Raw genomic sequence first — 17928 nt, 5'->3', positions numbered from 1 at the left:
CAGGATCCCTCACTCATTCCTTTACAGGAGCATTTCTAAATAGCAAAGCATCATCCAAAGGAAATGGGATGCTTTAATATCCTCTGATGTATGGAAGCCTACAGTTTTAAAATCTTTTCCCAGGTAGTAGCGGATTTGACTCCCACACCAGCCTGTGAGGGAGAGATGATGGCCTCCCTTTCACACAGGAGAAGACTCAAACTCAGAGAAGTCAAGAGACTTGCCCGAGGCCATACAGCCTATTGGTGGTAGGAGTTAAAAGAGCAGGGACTCTGAGCTCCAGAGCCTTTGTGGTTTTCTCTCTCACTACCACCTTGACCATGGAGGAAGCTGATTCGCTGGGTTTAGAGGAGGCTCCAAGCTTTCTGTATCATCACATACCTGCTTCTTTAGGGCTAGTGACCAACCTCCAGTTTACCTCGAAATTGCAGAGGACGTGTTGAAAGACACCAACGTTGGTGATTACAGAGGACCCAAAGCCCAGTTCTGCAGTGCCAGTGATAGACAGGATCAGCTGAAAAATGCGATGGTTTAGAAAAGAGGTCTTTTTCCTCAGGAGAAAAGCCATTATCTGCAAAGGTTAAAACACAAAGCAGTTTTCTAATGAATGCATCATCAGGACTCTCTCCCTCATCCACCTGTTCCTACCAGCACCTTTTGTCCGCCCAGTCTGAAAAAACTCTGTTCTCCGGGACTACCTCATCCATTGCCTTTTTCTCAGAAGGAAAACAGACACCAGCTTTTGTGGCTGCTTCCCCACCAGTGTCCACTCCTCTGTACTTATGTGGCTTCACCTCTCACTGTGGGCCCCGGCTCCTTCCTGAATTTTCCACGTTTCCAGAATGCCACGGTCTCCTGGTTTCCTTCCACATTTCTGTGCTTTTCTCATTTTCCTTTATGGGGTCCTACATTCATACCCATTACACAGATGATGCTGTATCACTAGGCAGCCACCATCTGCCCACAAACCCAGTTACATCAGCTTCACTTCAGGCTGCTGCCTCCAGATGTACCATTCTGCCATTCTGCTGTGCCAGGCCCTGGGAAACTGGCAACACACAGACATCCATACCAGGGTCCAGGCACTGGAACCCCAGTGGCCCACACTCATCTCAGAGATGGACTAGGTGGATCTAACCTCGCCTCCTGTCTCTGTTGACCTCAGTAGCACAAAAGTCAGGCTGACCTACCATCCACTTGTATCTGGGTTGTCATCCACTACATTGAGAGTCTCAGCTCAGCTCATTCACAGCTCAGTTCCCCACTCCTGGATCTAACAAAGTCCACCCCCCGTCCTCTTAGACATACTCTTCCACTGTGTCATCAGGAAGTCTCACTTGTTGTCATGGGCTGAATGTTTGTATTTCCCGAACTCCACATGATGAAACCCTAGTCCCCAGTGTGATGGTATTCGGAGGCAGGTCTTTTGGGAAATAATTAGCATTAGATGAAGGCATGAGGGTGGAGCCCTCACAGATGGGATTAGTACTCTCAAAAGAGTCACAGGAGAGCACTCTTCCTCTCTCTACTCTGCCATGTGAGGATACAATGAAAAGTTGGCCATCTGCAATCCAGGAGGGTCCTCACTCAACCTGACCATGCTGGCACCCTGATTGTGGACATACCAGCATCCAGAACTATGAGAAAATTAATTTCTGTTGCTAATAAACCACCCAGTCTATGGTATTCTGTTATAGCAGCCAAAACTGAGACAATTTAAATCAGCAAATAGTTTCTTTTCAGACTATTCCAGTCACTTCTTTGGCATATCTACCATTCCTCACTCCGCTACCAGGACATAATTAGAATGGCTGAAAGTTGCATGAGAAAAATCACTCAAGTTGACTGATTTCACTTTACATTAATAGTGTCAAATGTCAAATTGGTATTCAATTTGGCCTGGCAGTCCAATTCTGCTTTTTTGTAAGCTGGCTTTCCTCATCCTACAGATGATGATCTCAACTCTTCTCCTCTCTCCACAACTTCCCACCACCATCACCCAACCCAGTACACAGCTGAGAGTTTAGAACCCAGACACGAACACCCTCATCTCCTCACCACCAGCTCCACAAATGCCTGCACTGCATTCCTTCCTGTCACGACCCGGGTTTCCATTCACCTGCCCTCTGGAACCCACCCCTTGCCTGCTCCATAGGATAACTCTCCTGTCCTAGCTCCATCCAAATTTCTCTTTTTTGTCACTTTGTTCCTGATAAACACGACAACAAGTACATATGTGTGTTTGTGTTCAGTTGTTCAGTCAAGTCCGACTCTGCGATCCCACAGAGTGTAGCCCACCAGGCTCTTCTGTCCATGGGATTTTTCAGACAAGAATACTGGAGCAAAGGAGGAGCCAAGATGGCGGAGGAGTAGGACGGGGAGACCCCTTTCTCTCCTACAAATTCATCAAAAGAATAACTGAACGCAGAGCAAATTTCACAGAACAACTTCTGATCGCTAGCTGAGGTCATCAGGCGCCCAGAAAAGCAGCCCATTGTCTTCGAAAGGAGGTAGGACAAAATATAAAAGATAAAAAGTGAGACAAAAGAGCTGAGGACGGAGACTCGTCCCGGGAAGGGAGTCTTGGGCGGCATTGCTTGGGGTAGGGTCCGGGCCTGAGTGCCCTGAGGACAATCGGAGGGAGCTTCTGTGAGGTGCCAACTTGAACTGTGGGAGACCAAAAGAGAGAGAGTACATTAACCGGCCCGAACACACTGCCGGCCGTTCGCAAAACAAAGAGACCGAGAAAGTCCAGAGAAGAGCTCGCAGGCTGCGGACCGGCCCAGCCCCGCCGGAGGCAGGAGGCAGGGGGGAGGGGAAGGTCGCGGCGAGACACAGGGCGCAGGCACCCGACCGGTGTGGGCGGGGACTGGGGCTGGGGACGCAGAGGGCGGAAGGCGCGCGCACCCGACTGGCGCCAGCGGAAACTGAGACTGGGTCCGCGGAAGGGAGTGGGCGCGCCACACCTGGGGAGAGTGCGCCCACCAAGCCCCTGGCTGCCTGGACCGCTCTGACGGGGAAGGCACAGAGGGCAGGCGCAGCTTTTCGCTCTGCGCTTTTGTGGAACACCCGAGGGCTGGAACCTCGCGCAGCGCGGGGCACGCTCCATATAGAACAGCCGGGAGCCTGAGCAGCGCAGACGGAGAAAGTGGCGTCAGCCCCTCCCGGCAGCGCCAGCCCGTCCCCGCGGCGCAAGCCCGCCCTCACAGCGCCAGCCCCTCCCTGCAGCGCCAGCCCATCCCCGCAGCGTCAGCCACTCCCCGCAGAGCGACGGAACTAGCTACCTGAATAAGAGTCCACCTCCGCCCGCCTGTGTCAGGGCGGAAATGAGGCTCCGAAGAGACCGCAAACAGAAGTCAAATAAACAAAGGGAACCGCTTCAGAAGGGACTGGTGCAACAGATTAAAATCCCTCTAGAAAACACCGACTACACCGTAAGGGGCCTGTAGATACCGAGAAGTGTAAGCTGGAACGAGGAGCTATCTGAAACTGAGCCAAACCCACACTGACCGCAACAGCTCTAGAGAAACTCCTAGATATAATTTTACTTTTTTCTCTTTTTTTTTCTTTTTTTATTTTTTATTTTTTCTCTTTTATTTTCCTTTAAAATCCCCTATTACTCCCCCATTACTCCTTAACTTTCATTTTCATAGATTTTTACGATTTTTTTAATTAGGGGAAAAAAATTTTTTTTCTTTTTTTTTCTTTTTTCTTCTTTTTTTTTTTTCTTTTTCTTTCCTTTTTCTCTTCTATTTTCTATTTTTCTTTTCCTCTTATTTTAAAGTCCTCTAGTACTCCTCTACTACTCCTTAATTTTCATTTTCAATACACTATAACCTTACAAAAAAAAAAAAAAAGGAAGAGAAGCCCTATTTTTAAACCGAAGATTATTCTCTCCCAATCTTGACTCTCTGTTTTCTACCTCAGAACACCTCTATTTCCTCCTTTCCCCTTCTCTTCCCAATCCAATTCTGTGAATCTTTGTAGGTGACTGGGCTACGGAGAACACTCTGGGAACAGACAGCTGCGTAGATCTGTCTCTCTCCTCTTGAGTCCCCCTTTTTCTCCTCCTGCTCATCTCTATCTCCCTCCTCCCTCTCCTCCTCTTCATGTAACTCTGTGAACCTCTCTGGGTATGCCTAACAGGGGAGAATCTTTTCGCCATTAACCTAGAAGTTTTCTTATCAGTGCTGTATAGCTGGAGAAGTCCTGAGACTACAGGAAGAATAAAACTGAAATCCAGAGGCAGGAGACTTAAGCCCAAAACCTGAGAACACCAGAAAACTCCTGACTATATGGAACTTTAAGTAATAAGTGACCGTCCAAAAGCCTCCATACCTACACTGAAACCAACCACCACCCAAGAGCCAATAAGTTATAGAGCAAGACATACCACGCAAATTCTCCAGCAACGCAGGAACATAGCCCTGAACGTCAACATACAGGCTGCCCAAGGTCACACCTAACACATAGACCCATCTCAAAACTCATTACTGGGCACTCCATTGCTCTCCAAAGAGAAGAAATCAAGCTCCACGCACCAGAACACTGACGCAAGCTTCCCTAACCAGGAAACCTTGACAAGCCAATCGTCTAACCCCACCCACTGGGTAAATCTTCCACAATAAAAAGGAACCACAGACCTCCAGAATACAGAAAGCCCACTCCAGACACAGCAATCTAAACAAGATGAAAAGGCAGAGAAATACCCAACAGGTAAAGGAACATGAAAAATGCCCACCAAGTCAAACAAAAGAGGAGGAGATAGGGAATCTACCTGAAAAAGAATTTAGAATAATGATAATAAAAATGATCCAAAATCTTGAAAACAAAATGGAGTTACAGATAAATAGCCTGGAAACAAAAATTGAAAAGATACAAGAAATGTTCAATAAAGACCTAGAAGAAATAAAAAAGACTCAATTAAAAATGAGTAATGCAATGAATGAGATCAAAAACACTTTGGAGGGAAGCAAGAGTAGAATAACGGAGGCAGAAGATAGGATAAGTGAGGTAGAAGATAAAATGGTGGAAATAAATGAAGCAGAGAGGAAAAAAGAAAAAAGGATCAAAAGAAATGAGGACAACCTCAGGGACCTCTGGGACAATGTGAAACGCCCCAACATTCGAATCATAGGAGTCCCAGAAGAAGAAGACAAAAAGAAAGGCCATGAGAAAATACTCGAGGAGATAATAGCTGAAAACTTCCCTAAAATGGGGAAGGAAATAGCCACCCAAGTCCAAGAAACCCAGAGAGTCCCAAACAGGATAAACCCAAGGCGAAACACCCCAAGACACATATTAATCAAATTAACAAAGATCAAACACAAAGAACAAATATTAAAAGCAGCAAGGGAGAAACAACAAATAACACACAAAGGGATTCCCATAAGGATAACAGCTGATCTATCAATAGAAACCCTCCAGGCCAGAAGGGAATGGCAGGACGTACTGAAAGTAATGAAAGAGAATAACCTACAACCTAGATTACTGTATCCAGTAAAGATCTCATTCAGATATGAAGGAGAATTTAAAAGCTTTACAGATAAGCAAAAGCTGAGAGAATTCAGCACCACCAAACCAGCTCTCCAACAAATGCTAAAGGATCTTCTCTAGACAGGAAATGCAGAAAGGTTGTATAAACGTGAACCCAAAACAACAAAGTAAATGGCAACGGGACCACACCTATCAATAATTACCCTAAATGTAAATGGGTTGAATGCCCCAACCAAAAGACAAAGATTGGCTGAATGGATACAAAAACAAGACCCCTATATATGCTGTCTACAAGAGACCCACCTCAAAACAAGAGACACATACAGACTGAAAGTGAAGGGCTGGAAAAAAATATTTCATGCAAACGGAGACCAAAAGAAAGCAGGAGTCGCAATACTCATATCAGATAAAATAGACTTTCAAATAAAGGATGTGAAAAGAGACAAAGAAGGACACTACATAATGATCAAAGGATCAATCCAAGAAGAAGATATAACAATTATAAATATATATGCACCCAACATAGGAGCACCGCAATATGTACGGCAAACACTAACGAGTATGAAAGAGGAAATTAATAGTAACACAATAATAGTGGGAGACTTTAATACCCCACTCACAACTATGGATAGATCAACTAAACAGAAAATTAACAAGGAAACACAAACCTTAAATGACACAATGGACCAGCTAGACCTAATTGATATCTATAGGACATTTCACCCCAAAACAATCAACTTCACCTTTTTCTCAAGTGCACACGGAACCTTCTCCAGAATAGATCACATCCTGGGCCATAAATCTGGTCTTGGAAAATTCAAAAAAATTGAAATCATTCCAGTCATCTTTTCTGACCACAGTGCAGTAAGATTAGATCTCAATTACAGGAAAAAAATTGTTAAAAATTCAAACATATGGAGGCTAAATAACACGCTTCTGAATAACCAACAAATCATAGAAGAAATCAAAAAAGAAATCAAAATATGCATAGAAATGAATGAAAATGAAAACACAACAACCCAAAACCTATGGGACACTGTAAAAGCAGTGCTAAGGGGAAGGTTCATAGCATTACAGGCTCACATCAAGAAACAAGAAAAAAGCCAAATAAATAACCTAACTCTACACCTAAAGCAATTAGAGAAGGAAGAAATGAAGAACCCCAGGGTTAGCAGAAGGAAAGAAATCTTAAAAATTAGGGCAGAAATAAATGCAAAAGAAACTAAAGAGACCATAGCAAAAATCAACAAAGCTAAAAGCTGGTTTTTTGAAAAAATAAACAAAATTGACAAACCATTAGCAAGACTCATTAAGAAGCAAAGAGAGAAGAACCAAATTAACAAAATTAGAAATGAAAATGGAGAGATCACAACAGACAACACTGAAATCCAAAGGATCATAAGAGACTACTACCAGCAGCTCTATGCCAATAAAATGGACAACTTGGATGAAATGGACAAATTCTTAGAAAAGTATAACCTTCCAAAACTGAACCAGGAAGAAATAGAAGATCTTAACAGACCCATCACAAGCAAGGAAATCGAAACTGTAATCAAAAATCTTCCAGCAAACAAAAGCCCAGGACCAGATGGCTTCACAGCTGAATTCTACCAAAAATTTAGAGAAGAGCTAACACCTATCTTACTCAAACTCTTCCAGAAAATTGCAGATGAAGGTAAGCTTCCAAACTCATTCTATGAGGCCACCATCACCCTAATTCCAAAACCAGACAAAGATGCCACAAAAAAAGAAAACTACAGACCAATATCACTGATGAACATAGATGCAAAAATCCTTAACAAAATTCTAGCAAACAGAATCCAACAACATATTAAAAAAATCATACACCACAACCAAGTGGGCTTTATCCCAGGAATGCAAGGATTCTTTAATATCCACAAATCAATCAATGTAATACACCACATTAACAAATGGAAAGATAAAAGCCATATGATTATCTCAATAGATGCAGAGAAAGCCTTTGACAAAATTCAACACTCATTTATGATTAAAACTCTCCAAAAAGCAGGAATAGAAGGAACATACCTCAACATAATAAAAGCTATATACGACAAACCCACAGCAAGCATCACCCTCAATGGTGAAAAATTGAAAGCATTTCCCCTGAAATCAGGAACAAGACAAGGGTGCCCACTCTCACCACTACTATTCAACATAGTGTTGGAAGTTTTGGCCACAGCAATCAGAGCAGAAAAAGAAGTAAAAGGAATCCAGATAGGAAAAGAAGAAGTGAAACTCTCACTGTTTGCAGATGACATGATCCTCTACATAGAAAACCCTAAAGATTCTACCAGAAAATTACTAGAACTAATCAATGAATATAGTAAAGTTGCAGGATATAAAATTAACACACAGAAATCCCTTGCATTCCTATATACTAACAATGAAAAAACAGAAAGAGAAATTAAGGAAACAATACCATTCACCATTGCAACAAAAAGAATAAAATACTTAGGAGTATATCTACCTAAAGAAACAAAAGACCTATACATAGAAAACTATAAAACACTGATGAAAGAAATCAAAGAGGACACAAACAGATGGAGAAACATACCGTGTTCATGGATTGGAAGAATCAATATTGTCAAAATGGCTATTCTACCCAAAGCAATCTATAGATTCAATGCAATCCCTATCAAGCTACCAACGGTATTTTTCACAGAACTAGACCAAAGAATTTCACAATTTGTATGGAAATACAAAAAACCTCGAATAGCCAAAGTAATCTTGAGAAAGAAGAATGGAACTGGAGGAATCAACCTGCCTGACTTCAGACTCTACTACAAAGCCACAGTCATCAAGACAGTGTGGTACTGGCACAAAGACAGAAATATAGACCGATGGAACAGAATAGAAAGCCCAGAGATAAATCCACGAACCTATGGACACCTTATCTTTGACAAAGGAGGCAAGGATATACAATGGAAAAAAGACAACCTCTTTAACAAGTGGTGCTGGGAAAGCTGGTCAACCACTTGTAAAAGAATGAAACTAGAACACTTTCTAACACCATACACAAAAATAAACTCAAAATGGATTAAAGATCTAAATGTCAGACCAGAAACTATAAAACTCCTAGAGGAGAACATAGGCAAAACACTCTCCGACATAAATCACAGCAAGATCCTCTATGACCCACCTCCCAGAATATTGGAAATAAAAGCAAAACTAAACAAATGGGACCTAATGAAACTTAAAAGCTTTTGCACTACAAAGGAAACTATAAGTAAGGTGAAAAGACAGCCCTCAGATTGGGAGAAAATAATAGCAAATGAAGAAACAGACAAAGGATTAATCTCAAAAATATACAAGCAACTCCTGAAGCTCAATTCCAGAAAAATAAATGACCCAATTCAAAAATGGGCCAAAGAACTAAACAGACATTTCTCCAAAGAAGACATACAGATGGCTAACAAACACATGAAAAGATGCTCAACATCACTCATTATTAGAGAAATGCAAATCAAAACCACAATGAGGTACCATTACTCGCCAGTCAGGATGGCTGCTATCCAAAAGTCTACAAGCAATAAATGCTGGAGAGGCTGTGGAGAAAAGGGAACCCTCTTACACTGTTGGTGGGAATGCAAACTAGTACAGCCGCTATGGAAAACAGTGTGGAGATTTCTTAAAAAACTGGAAATAGAACTGCCATATGACCCAGCAATCCCACTTCTGGGCATACACACTGAGGAAACCAGATCTGAAAGAGACACATGCACCCCAATGTTCATTGCAGCACTGTTTATAATAGCCAGGACATGGAAGCAACCTAGATGCCCATCAGCAGATGAATGGATAAGGAAGCTGTGGTACATATACACCATGGAATATTACTCAGCCATTAAAAAGAATTCATTTGAACCAGTCCTACTGAGATGGATGAAACTGGAGCCCCTTATACAGAGTGAAGTAAGCCAGAAAGATAAAGAACATTACAGCATACTAACGCATATATATGGAATTTAGAAAGATGGTAACGATAACCCTATATGCAAAACAGAAAAAGAGACACAGAAATACAGAACAGACTATTGAACTATGTGGGAGAATGTGAGGGTGGGATATTTCAAAAGAACAGCATGTATACTATCTATGGTGAAACAGATCCCCAGCCCAGGTGGGATGCATGAGACAAGTGCTCGGGCCTGGTGCACTGGGAAGACCCAGAGGAATCGGGTGGAGAGGGAGGTGGGAGGGGGGATCGGGATGGGGAATACGTGTAAATCTATGGCTGATTCATATCAATGTATGACAAAACCCACTGAAATGTTGTGAAGTAATTAGCCTCCAACTAATAAAAAATTAAAAAAAAAAAAAAAAAGAATACTGGAGCAGGTTGCCATTTCCTCCTCTAGGGGACCTTCCTGATCCAGGAATAGAACCTGAGTTTCCAGCATCTTCTGCATTGCTGGTGGATTCTCTACTGCTGAGTCACCAGGAACAAGTACATATACATCATGCCACATGAGCATGCATAGTAGGAAAAGGCAAGAAAAGGTGCTAGAAATGGATGAGGTAGAGTGAGTGAGAGGCAGGAGACATAGACTGTGGTCCAGCTGTGGCCACAGTCCAGGTGAGAGGGGATTGCTTGATGTGACACCAGACAGCTTTCTTCTAAGACCCTGACTTGGGTACCAAAGAGAGAAGGAGGCTCCTTCCTGCCCACACTGGGCCCAGAAGGAACCTGCAGCTGTTGTGCCTCAGTGACTTTGTCTAGACTTTGACCCTAGTCTCTGCCCTCCATGCTTCCTTTCTTGGATGCCTCTCAGCCAGGCAGGGCACTCCTGGAAGACAGTGTCTGTGTCTCATCTGACATTATGAACAGTAAATAGCAATATAATCATGGTGCACACACACACAGCAGTTACTCTGAGCAGCCATGCTTCTAAGCACTCAGTATATATTAATTCTGTGATCATGATCCTACACAATAGGGGCTGTTATTATTCCTATCCTACACAGAAGAGAACTGAGGCACAAAGGTTAAGAACTAAAGTTGGCCAACATTTCTAGGGCATTTCGTCTGGGCCAGACATAATTCTAAGCCCTTCACCTGTATTAAATCATTGAGTCCTCACTGCAACCTCATGATACAGGAAAAACAATAGATCATATTGTACAGATGTGGAAACCAAGACAGAGAGGGGTAAGTAACTCAGGAAAAGTTAAATAGAAAGCTAGGAAGAGGCTCAATTTCAACCTAGCACTCTGGTTCCAAGGTCTGGGTTCTTAGCAGTCATGCTAGATGCAAAGTAGGGGGATCGCAAATGATTCTTGAATTCATCAGTGAAAGATGCTGGCAGCCACAGACAGGTGAGCACCCCCGTCCTGATCAGAGCCCCTCTCTGGCTGGTCGTCACCTGGCCCTCTGCTCTGGTGATGCTGAGGGACCAAGGAACTTTCAGTTTCCTTTCTCCAAAAGTCATACTGATAGGAATGTCTACTTGGGCCAGCGGGCTCCTCCCCGTTCCTCAGGGATGACAGCTTCTTTCTGGGTGGTGGGGGGAATTTGCAGACTCAGGTGGGAGGGTGGACTTACCTGGTACCCACAGATGTGCTGCATCAGGCGGTCACACATGACATTGCTGGTCAGAACCAAGTGCAGGACTTTCACAGCCGCGTACATGCTGTGGTCATCCGTTGCTAAGGAAATGAGGCCCAGGAGGATGGCAGGCCCGCCAATGAAGTCCAGGCTGCTGGCAGCAGGGCTGGAGTGGAACACCCTTACCCCTGTGTGGGACAAAGACTTTCCTGAGTACACCACAGCTTCATTGCAGTGGACATTCCTCTGGCAGCATGCAAAAGCTATCAGGGACATCATCCACTTACAGCATGGGGCCTGTGCACAGGACAAGCTGGGAGGAAGAGTAGGGGCTTTAAAAGTTTTAGGTCACTGAGAGATCCTGTGCTGAGTCCTTTCTGAGTCATAGAAGGCTGAAACAGCCCAGGGGATTTCAGACCTCCACCCTCTGTCTTAGTCCAGAGTGCCAGATGAGCCAGCCATCCTCTGAGCTGGCTGCTCTGACAACCTCTGGCTCTTGTCTGGGCTCTAGATTCTGCACATTGGCCCCTGGCACCAGCTCTCTGGTTTGCTCTTGCCTGATCACAAGGCACAGTCACCAGTTCTTTTTTTCACCCAAACCACCACCACAATTGCCTCTGCTCAGAGGCCCCACTATACTCACTAGAAAGGCTCCGTTGTGCATAGATGCCAGCTTGGTTAGTAGCAAGCTCACTACCAGTTGTCAGATACAGCAAAGTGATTTGATCTGTGCAGGGAAGCTGACTCTCTGGTGGGGTTAACTCTCAACTCTTACTCTCACCGTCTGAGCTTCTCAGCTCACTCAGTCTTGCCTACCACCCCAGAATTCCAGGCTGCACAAGTGATGCCAGCCACATGCTCTTCTTCCCAAACAGCAGTAAAAGTTCATACCTAATTGGCCCACAGCAACAGCTCCAATGGTTCGAAGAGAACCCGAGAGGTGACCAGCACAATTTCTTAGCAAGAACACAGGCATGGCACTGTCACGGGATGAAATGTTCATCTAGAGAAATTGGCAACAGTTAGTCCTAAGCAACTTTCCTGCAGAGGAGGAGGTCTTGTTCAGGAGCTCCTGGAGGGCAGGCATCCCGAGGCCTGGCACTCCGTTAGTGTAAGCCATTGGATAAATAATAACTGAACCAACATCAGAGGGACTGAAACCAAAATTCAGGTTCTGTCCTGCCTCCCAGTCTATGGCTTAATCAGAATGGAGAACCTTTCATTATACAATTGTGCCACCAATGTCCCACATGGTCACTAATTAAACAAATGCTCACAGCGAGGAGCTGATGAGAGTAGGAAGGCCCTGAGGACACTTAGAGGCATAACAGTGTTGAGAAGGCCAGGTCTGCCTTCTTTCCTGTCTAGGGTCATCCAGCTCTTCAAGTCCTGGCATCACTGGTCTCCAAGGGCCAGAAGACGGGACCCTGGCCTCTTCTAGCAGAAAACTCTGTGCTGGTAAGGCATAGTTTTAGTGCTCAACAGGACTTAACCCATGATCCCGCCTCCTCAGGAAAGGGAGGGGACCCTCTGTCTGTGAGGGTGGCAAGAATAGAGACAAATGAGCCCAAATTCATCAACAGTAAAAGAGCTCTTTATGCAGGGGATTAGGAAATAGGAAATCTAGTGGCCTCTTTACCTAACTAACTTGTCTGCTTGTTGCTTTGCAAATTTATGCTTAAACACAATGACTCAAAGACAACCTTAGGGGTTAGTAGCACCCAGGAAAAAGAAGTTTAATAGTGTTCCCAGTGTCACAAATGTTGTTTAGATATTCCATTTGTTCTTGCTATACTGAAGAGAATGAAGAGTACCTACTTTCTTCTCTGAAAGAAGAGATTTGGTCTTCAGGAGTGTGAATGGGCAGGAGTCATAGAATATTTTCACAAATGAAGTGTGTCTGTCAACACACACACCTAAATGTGAATTAGTGTTCATTTAATCCCTGAAAGCTGCAGCAAGCCATAAGATCTTTATTCCAAAAAGGAGCAGCAAGTAACATTAGAAGGTGTACCTCTTTGGCAATCAGACGGCTGTCCACCTCATTGTATGTGCTTCTGATGTCTGCAACACTGGTGACGGAGGAGCTGGCTATGTGAAGGCCAAAGGAAACCTTTTCCTCTGCAACCAGGGGTGTCACTTCCACACCAGGATCCGCTCCTATGACAACACATCTTCAGTTATTTCTACTCTCACTTTACTGAGTAGGAAATTAACCCTCAGAAGAGTGAGCATCTACTGCTACATGGCAAAGTCATCACTGAGCAATGTTTGTAGCTATTATATGTTATTACATTTTATGTCATTTAACATATGTCTCATTTCTGACACATAGAAAACTGTAGAGAAATCTCCAATATTAACCCTACTACAAAATAGAAGCAGTCCAGGTATGAAATTACTAATACTAAGTCTTGAGACATCTATTGTGAATGTAACCTCACCCCCAAAACCAAAGTGCTGGGCTGAAAGTCCTATGGTTTTCAGTGAGCTGCATGTCCGTGGTAAACACCTCCCTTGGTTTTAGCACACAGGTGCTCACTCAGGGAGAGTGAGCTCACTCAAGGAGAGCTAGATATGCTACTTGAGAAGCATGGTGTAAACAAAGAGTTGATGACACTTTGGCTCCAGACCTGGCCTCCTCACATTGTCCTTGCCAGTGCTCGTTGCTAGAGGAAATGAAGTTCAAAGAACACGTGAAGCCTAAAGACAGAAATGCTCCACAGTGCTCAGTCACCCTTCACCACGCAGGAAAGCATCAGTACATAGATTCATTTATCATTCTTCCCAGATGAGAGTTGACCCCCTCGACTTGGCAGAGCACAGAGAGCAATACTCCCTGTTGAACAGCCAACAATCAATAATGAAAATGTGGATGTTTTGTCTGCCTGTTTAATAATTGAAGACAACAGTATACTTTAGTTAAAAAGCTTCTTCATTAAAAGGAATGTAACTTATTTATCTCATTCTCTTCCGTCTTTCTTTGCTGATGATATTACCTACCCACTTTTCTCTATTACGTACTCTGGAATTGAAACCTACAGGAGATTGTCATTTCCTTTTCTGCGACATTTTCTATTGGCTTGTAAATATATAATAATCCAGCTACAGAGGACTTCCCTAATGACTGGCCTGTGATGAGTTTTTTTCCTTATAAATAAGCTATAAATAACTGGATGTCTTTTTAAAAATTAGAATCAGCAAGGTCATTATAAATCAAAACACCCCATACCTTGGACATGTACAGCCTGGAAGTTACCACAGTATCTTGGGCCAAGTTTGTTAATAACTTCCAGGGTTTCCATTGAGATGGCTTCTTCAAAGAAGTAGGTGGGGCCCAGACGCCATATTAGTAATGACTTTTGTTTCCAAACTCGAGGGGTAGCAATATATCCATAAACATCCACAAATGAGGATGGATCCATTGAAAGGAATGGTCCTGGTAAGGCCTGAATGTACAACATCTGTTAAAACAAAAAGGTGGGAGAAAGGGGTAGATGGGACTATTTAATCTCAGAATTAATCAAATAAATACATAAAACAAAAAATGATGTACCTTATTCATCTCTCAAAGTAAAAATTTTAGTCAGAAACTTTACAAAGATAACTCTCAAAGCTGAGAAACACTGCATAAAACAGTTTATAAAAAAAACTCTGTGTGTATGAGCTCTCAGTTGTGTCCAACTCTTATGACCCCAAGGACTGTAGCCTGCCAAGCTCCTCTGTCCATGGGATTTCCCAGGCAAGAATAGTGGAGTGGGTTGCTATTTCTTCCTCCAGGGGATCTTCCCAACCCAAGGATGGAACCTGAGTCTCTTGAGTCTCCTGCAATAGCAGACAGATTCTTTACCACCAGCACCACCTGGGAAGCCATGTGGGAGTAAAAAACTGACATTGTGCCTTTGGAAATAAATGTGATAAAAAAATATGAAGTGTCACTAAAAGGTTCATCTTTTTCTCCAGTCATTTCACAAAGAACTTTAAAGTCCAATGTTGGCACATTAATTAAGCTTTACATACTAAATATAGCTACAGACTAGAAAGGAAGAAAGAAAACTGTCTCTATTTGCAAATGGCATGTCCATGTAGAAATTTCTAAGGAATCCACACAAAAAAAACTAATAAATGAATTCATCAAAGTCACAGGATATATGATCAACACGTAAAAATAAATTGCATTCTATAGACTAACAAAGAACATGCAGAAACTACAATTGTTCACAAGAAAAATAAATGCTTTTTTGTTCTGCAAAATCCCATGTGAAAGAGGATGAAAGAAAGCTATAGATTAGGAGAAATTATTTACAAAATTACATATCCAACAAAGGACCATTATCTAAAATATTTAGATAAAACTCTTAAAACTTAATAGTAAAACAGTAAACAATCCAATTAGAAATGAGTGAAACATATACACAGACATCACTAAAGAGGATATACAAGTTGCAAATAAGGTTCTAACATTTGAGAACAGCTGTTTCATCTCCAACCTAAGTCCATCTTTTTTCTTGCTCAACAGACACCTGCATCTAAACACAGACCTTATATTTATCCATTTAAATTTCACTTGCTGATCCTGACCCAACTGGTTGAAATCATCTTGGAAAGTCATCTCTGTCAGTCTTGGCCCTTGGCCATTCTCCATGCCATATTTTGCATATTTTGACATATCCCCATGGCATCTCATCCCTTTTAACCTCCATGCTGACTCACTCTGGTTTAGCAGGCCCCTGAGGTTGGATGTTCATCTATGTGCCAATTCACTGTACAACAGATCAGCCTTGTAACTATAAACTCAATACGATTCATCAAGTGTATATAGCATGCTATATGCCAGTCCCTGTGCTAGGTGAAAGCAAGTTCCAGATATCAATAGGACAAGGCTCTTAGCCTCACAATACATGTTCTACTTCAGAGAATACAATCTATTCTATGAATCAAGACTGGATACCAATATACTCTGTGAAAGAGGACCAAAACTAGCCCACTCTGTAATTATGCCTAAAGAGATTAAAAAAAAAAAAAAAAAAAGACCTTGGGTGACCACAAATGTAACCACACTTTTCATCCTGGCTAACGTGAGTGACCACTGCTCTTTCTCCAGTGACAGTTTAAGCCCTTTCCCTTTCTTTCTGCTTCCTGATTAAAAGTTCTGAACATACATAGACACCAAATTTTCTCTCTGACAGCACCCCATTCAGAACTGACTGACCTCCACTTTTTTGAACCCTCCCCAAAATCACCTAAAGTGAGCCCAAATCCTGTTAGTTCCTCCTAACGCCTTATTACTCCATGCTAAGGAGGGTAAGAAGGCTCTTGCTACAGCAAGCTTCATAAATGTACCTCTTGTTTTGTACTATATGCATGCTCCTAGAGGTATTTGACTGGTGGGCATGGATAGTTCCTAACATCTAAAACAATACCTAACATATATATTAGGTGTTCAATAAATATTTAATGTGGGAAGGAATGAAGGAAGAAAGGAAGGTGCAAGTAAGAAGAATTGTTAACAATTGAAGACAAAAGTTAACTTTACATTTTGAAGGACTTTTCTTTTAATACTCTTGATGAATCCTTCCGGTTACCTCTGTGACTAGGAGGCATGGCCATGGGGCAAGCACAGCTTGGGGTAAACATCTCACCTTAGCCGAGCTGATGACCTGTCCATCCAGATAGGTGAACACCGTACAATTCCTTTTCATTTCCTTGGTGACAACCACAGCCAGGTGGTGCCACTGACCACAAGCCAGCAGCTGGCCACACCTGACCCGAAGCTGGCGTCCCGCAGAGGGCTCAGGGTCATCCTCGGGTTCCATGACATCTGGAAGAGAACGGAAGCACAGACCTCACCTGCAGTGTCAGGGGCCAGCACCAGGGGCCCTAGAGCCAGTGGAGCCAGCGCCGAGCCTCCCATAGAAAACTAACAGCAGCAGGAGGTTTCATTGCTTTGTGCCAGACACTGGGGTATGTGCTATCATGATTCCCATGTCACAGAGAGGTTGGGTAACTTGCCTAAGGTTGCATAGTTGGAGTTCAAACCCAGGAGTCAGGCTGGGTCTACCCATCACTAGACTGCCTCTATAGGGACACACATGGGTTGGCAAAGTCCCAGAAGGGAAGGAGCTTAGGTGGCTGGGCTGTGTGTGAAGGACACCAAGCCAAATCCTGGGCCTTCCAAAGTCGATGTCTCACTATGAAACAGGGCACAAAAAACAGGCATGGCCATAACACCCTGGGCTTGGCCATCACAGTACACTTTGGGCCACTGCAGGCAGGTGAGCTTGGAGATCCAGGTTGAGCTCTAGGCGGCAGAATCAGAATCAGCCACCTACCTATACAGCTGAGGGCAGGCAGGCAACCCAGGCTCTTGGGCCAAGAGCTGCTGACTCAGTCCCACATCCCCCAGGTGTGGGCGAAATCTTACCCAGGGGCTGAAACTCTTTCTCTTCTGTAGACACAACCAAGGAGAAGTCTTCCGGGCAGAGGCTGACAGAGAAGCAGATGAAGGGCTGCTCGGTCCTGGCCAGGTGGCGCACCAGGGTCAGGAAGCGCAGTGGATGGCCCTCCGTGGCTGCACTGTGCCTGCCGATCAGGAACCAGCAGGAGAAGGTCAGGCCCCCAGGCGGAGGGAAGGACCTGGCAGCACCTGGGGTCAGAACACAAGCACGCCCTGAGGCTTCGTCCTGCTGTGCAAGCCTGTCTAGACTCACTGCGGCTCTGATTCGGCCCAGGGGTGGCCCTGCTCTGTGCCATTACTGGGCCCTGACTGACCCACACCCACTTCACAGTGACCCATGCAGCACGACGCTCTTGTCTCCTTCCTTAATCACACTCACAAGAATACGTCATATTCCCTCCAGGACTTG

General features: G+C 43.7%; 1 protein-coding gene across 5 annotated transcripts in view; it reads right to left on the bottom strand.

Moving 5' to 3' along the window:
* The window catches only part of WDFY4 (WDFY family member 4), a 255952-nt gene that overhangs the window by 150848 nt on the left and 87176 nt on the right, over positions 1 to 17928 (bottom strand). For all 5 annotated transcript variants that reach the window (XM_043926461.1, XM_043926460.1, XM_043926457.1 and 2 more), the window contains exons 18-24: positions 17487 to 17708; positions 16705 to 16883; positions 14295 to 14526; positions 13077 to 13222; positions 11954 to 12065; positions 11060 to 11250; positions 419 to 571 (exon numbers count right to left, since the gene is read on the bottom strand). In XM_043926461.1, coding sequence (XP_043782396.1) covers positions 419 to 571; positions 11060 to 11250; positions 11954 to 12065; positions 13077 to 13222; positions 14295 to 14526; positions 16705 to 16883; positions 17487 to 17708 — 1235 coding nt within the window. The remainder of the gene's footprint in view (positions 1 to 418; positions 572 to 11059; positions 11251 to 11953; positions 12066 to 13076; positions 13223 to 14294; positions 14527 to 16704; positions 16884 to 17486; positions 17709 to 17928) is intronic.

The sequence above is a fragment of the Cervus elaphus genome, chromosome 15 (assembly GCF_910594005.1).
Source record: "Cervus elaphus chromosome 15, mCerEla1.1, whole genome shotgun sequence".
Taxonomy (NCBI): domain Eukaryota; kingdom Metazoa; phylum Chordata; class Mammalia; order Artiodactyla; family Cervidae; genus Cervus; species Cervus elaphus.
This window is presented reverse-complemented; position numbering and strand designations above follow the sequence as displayed.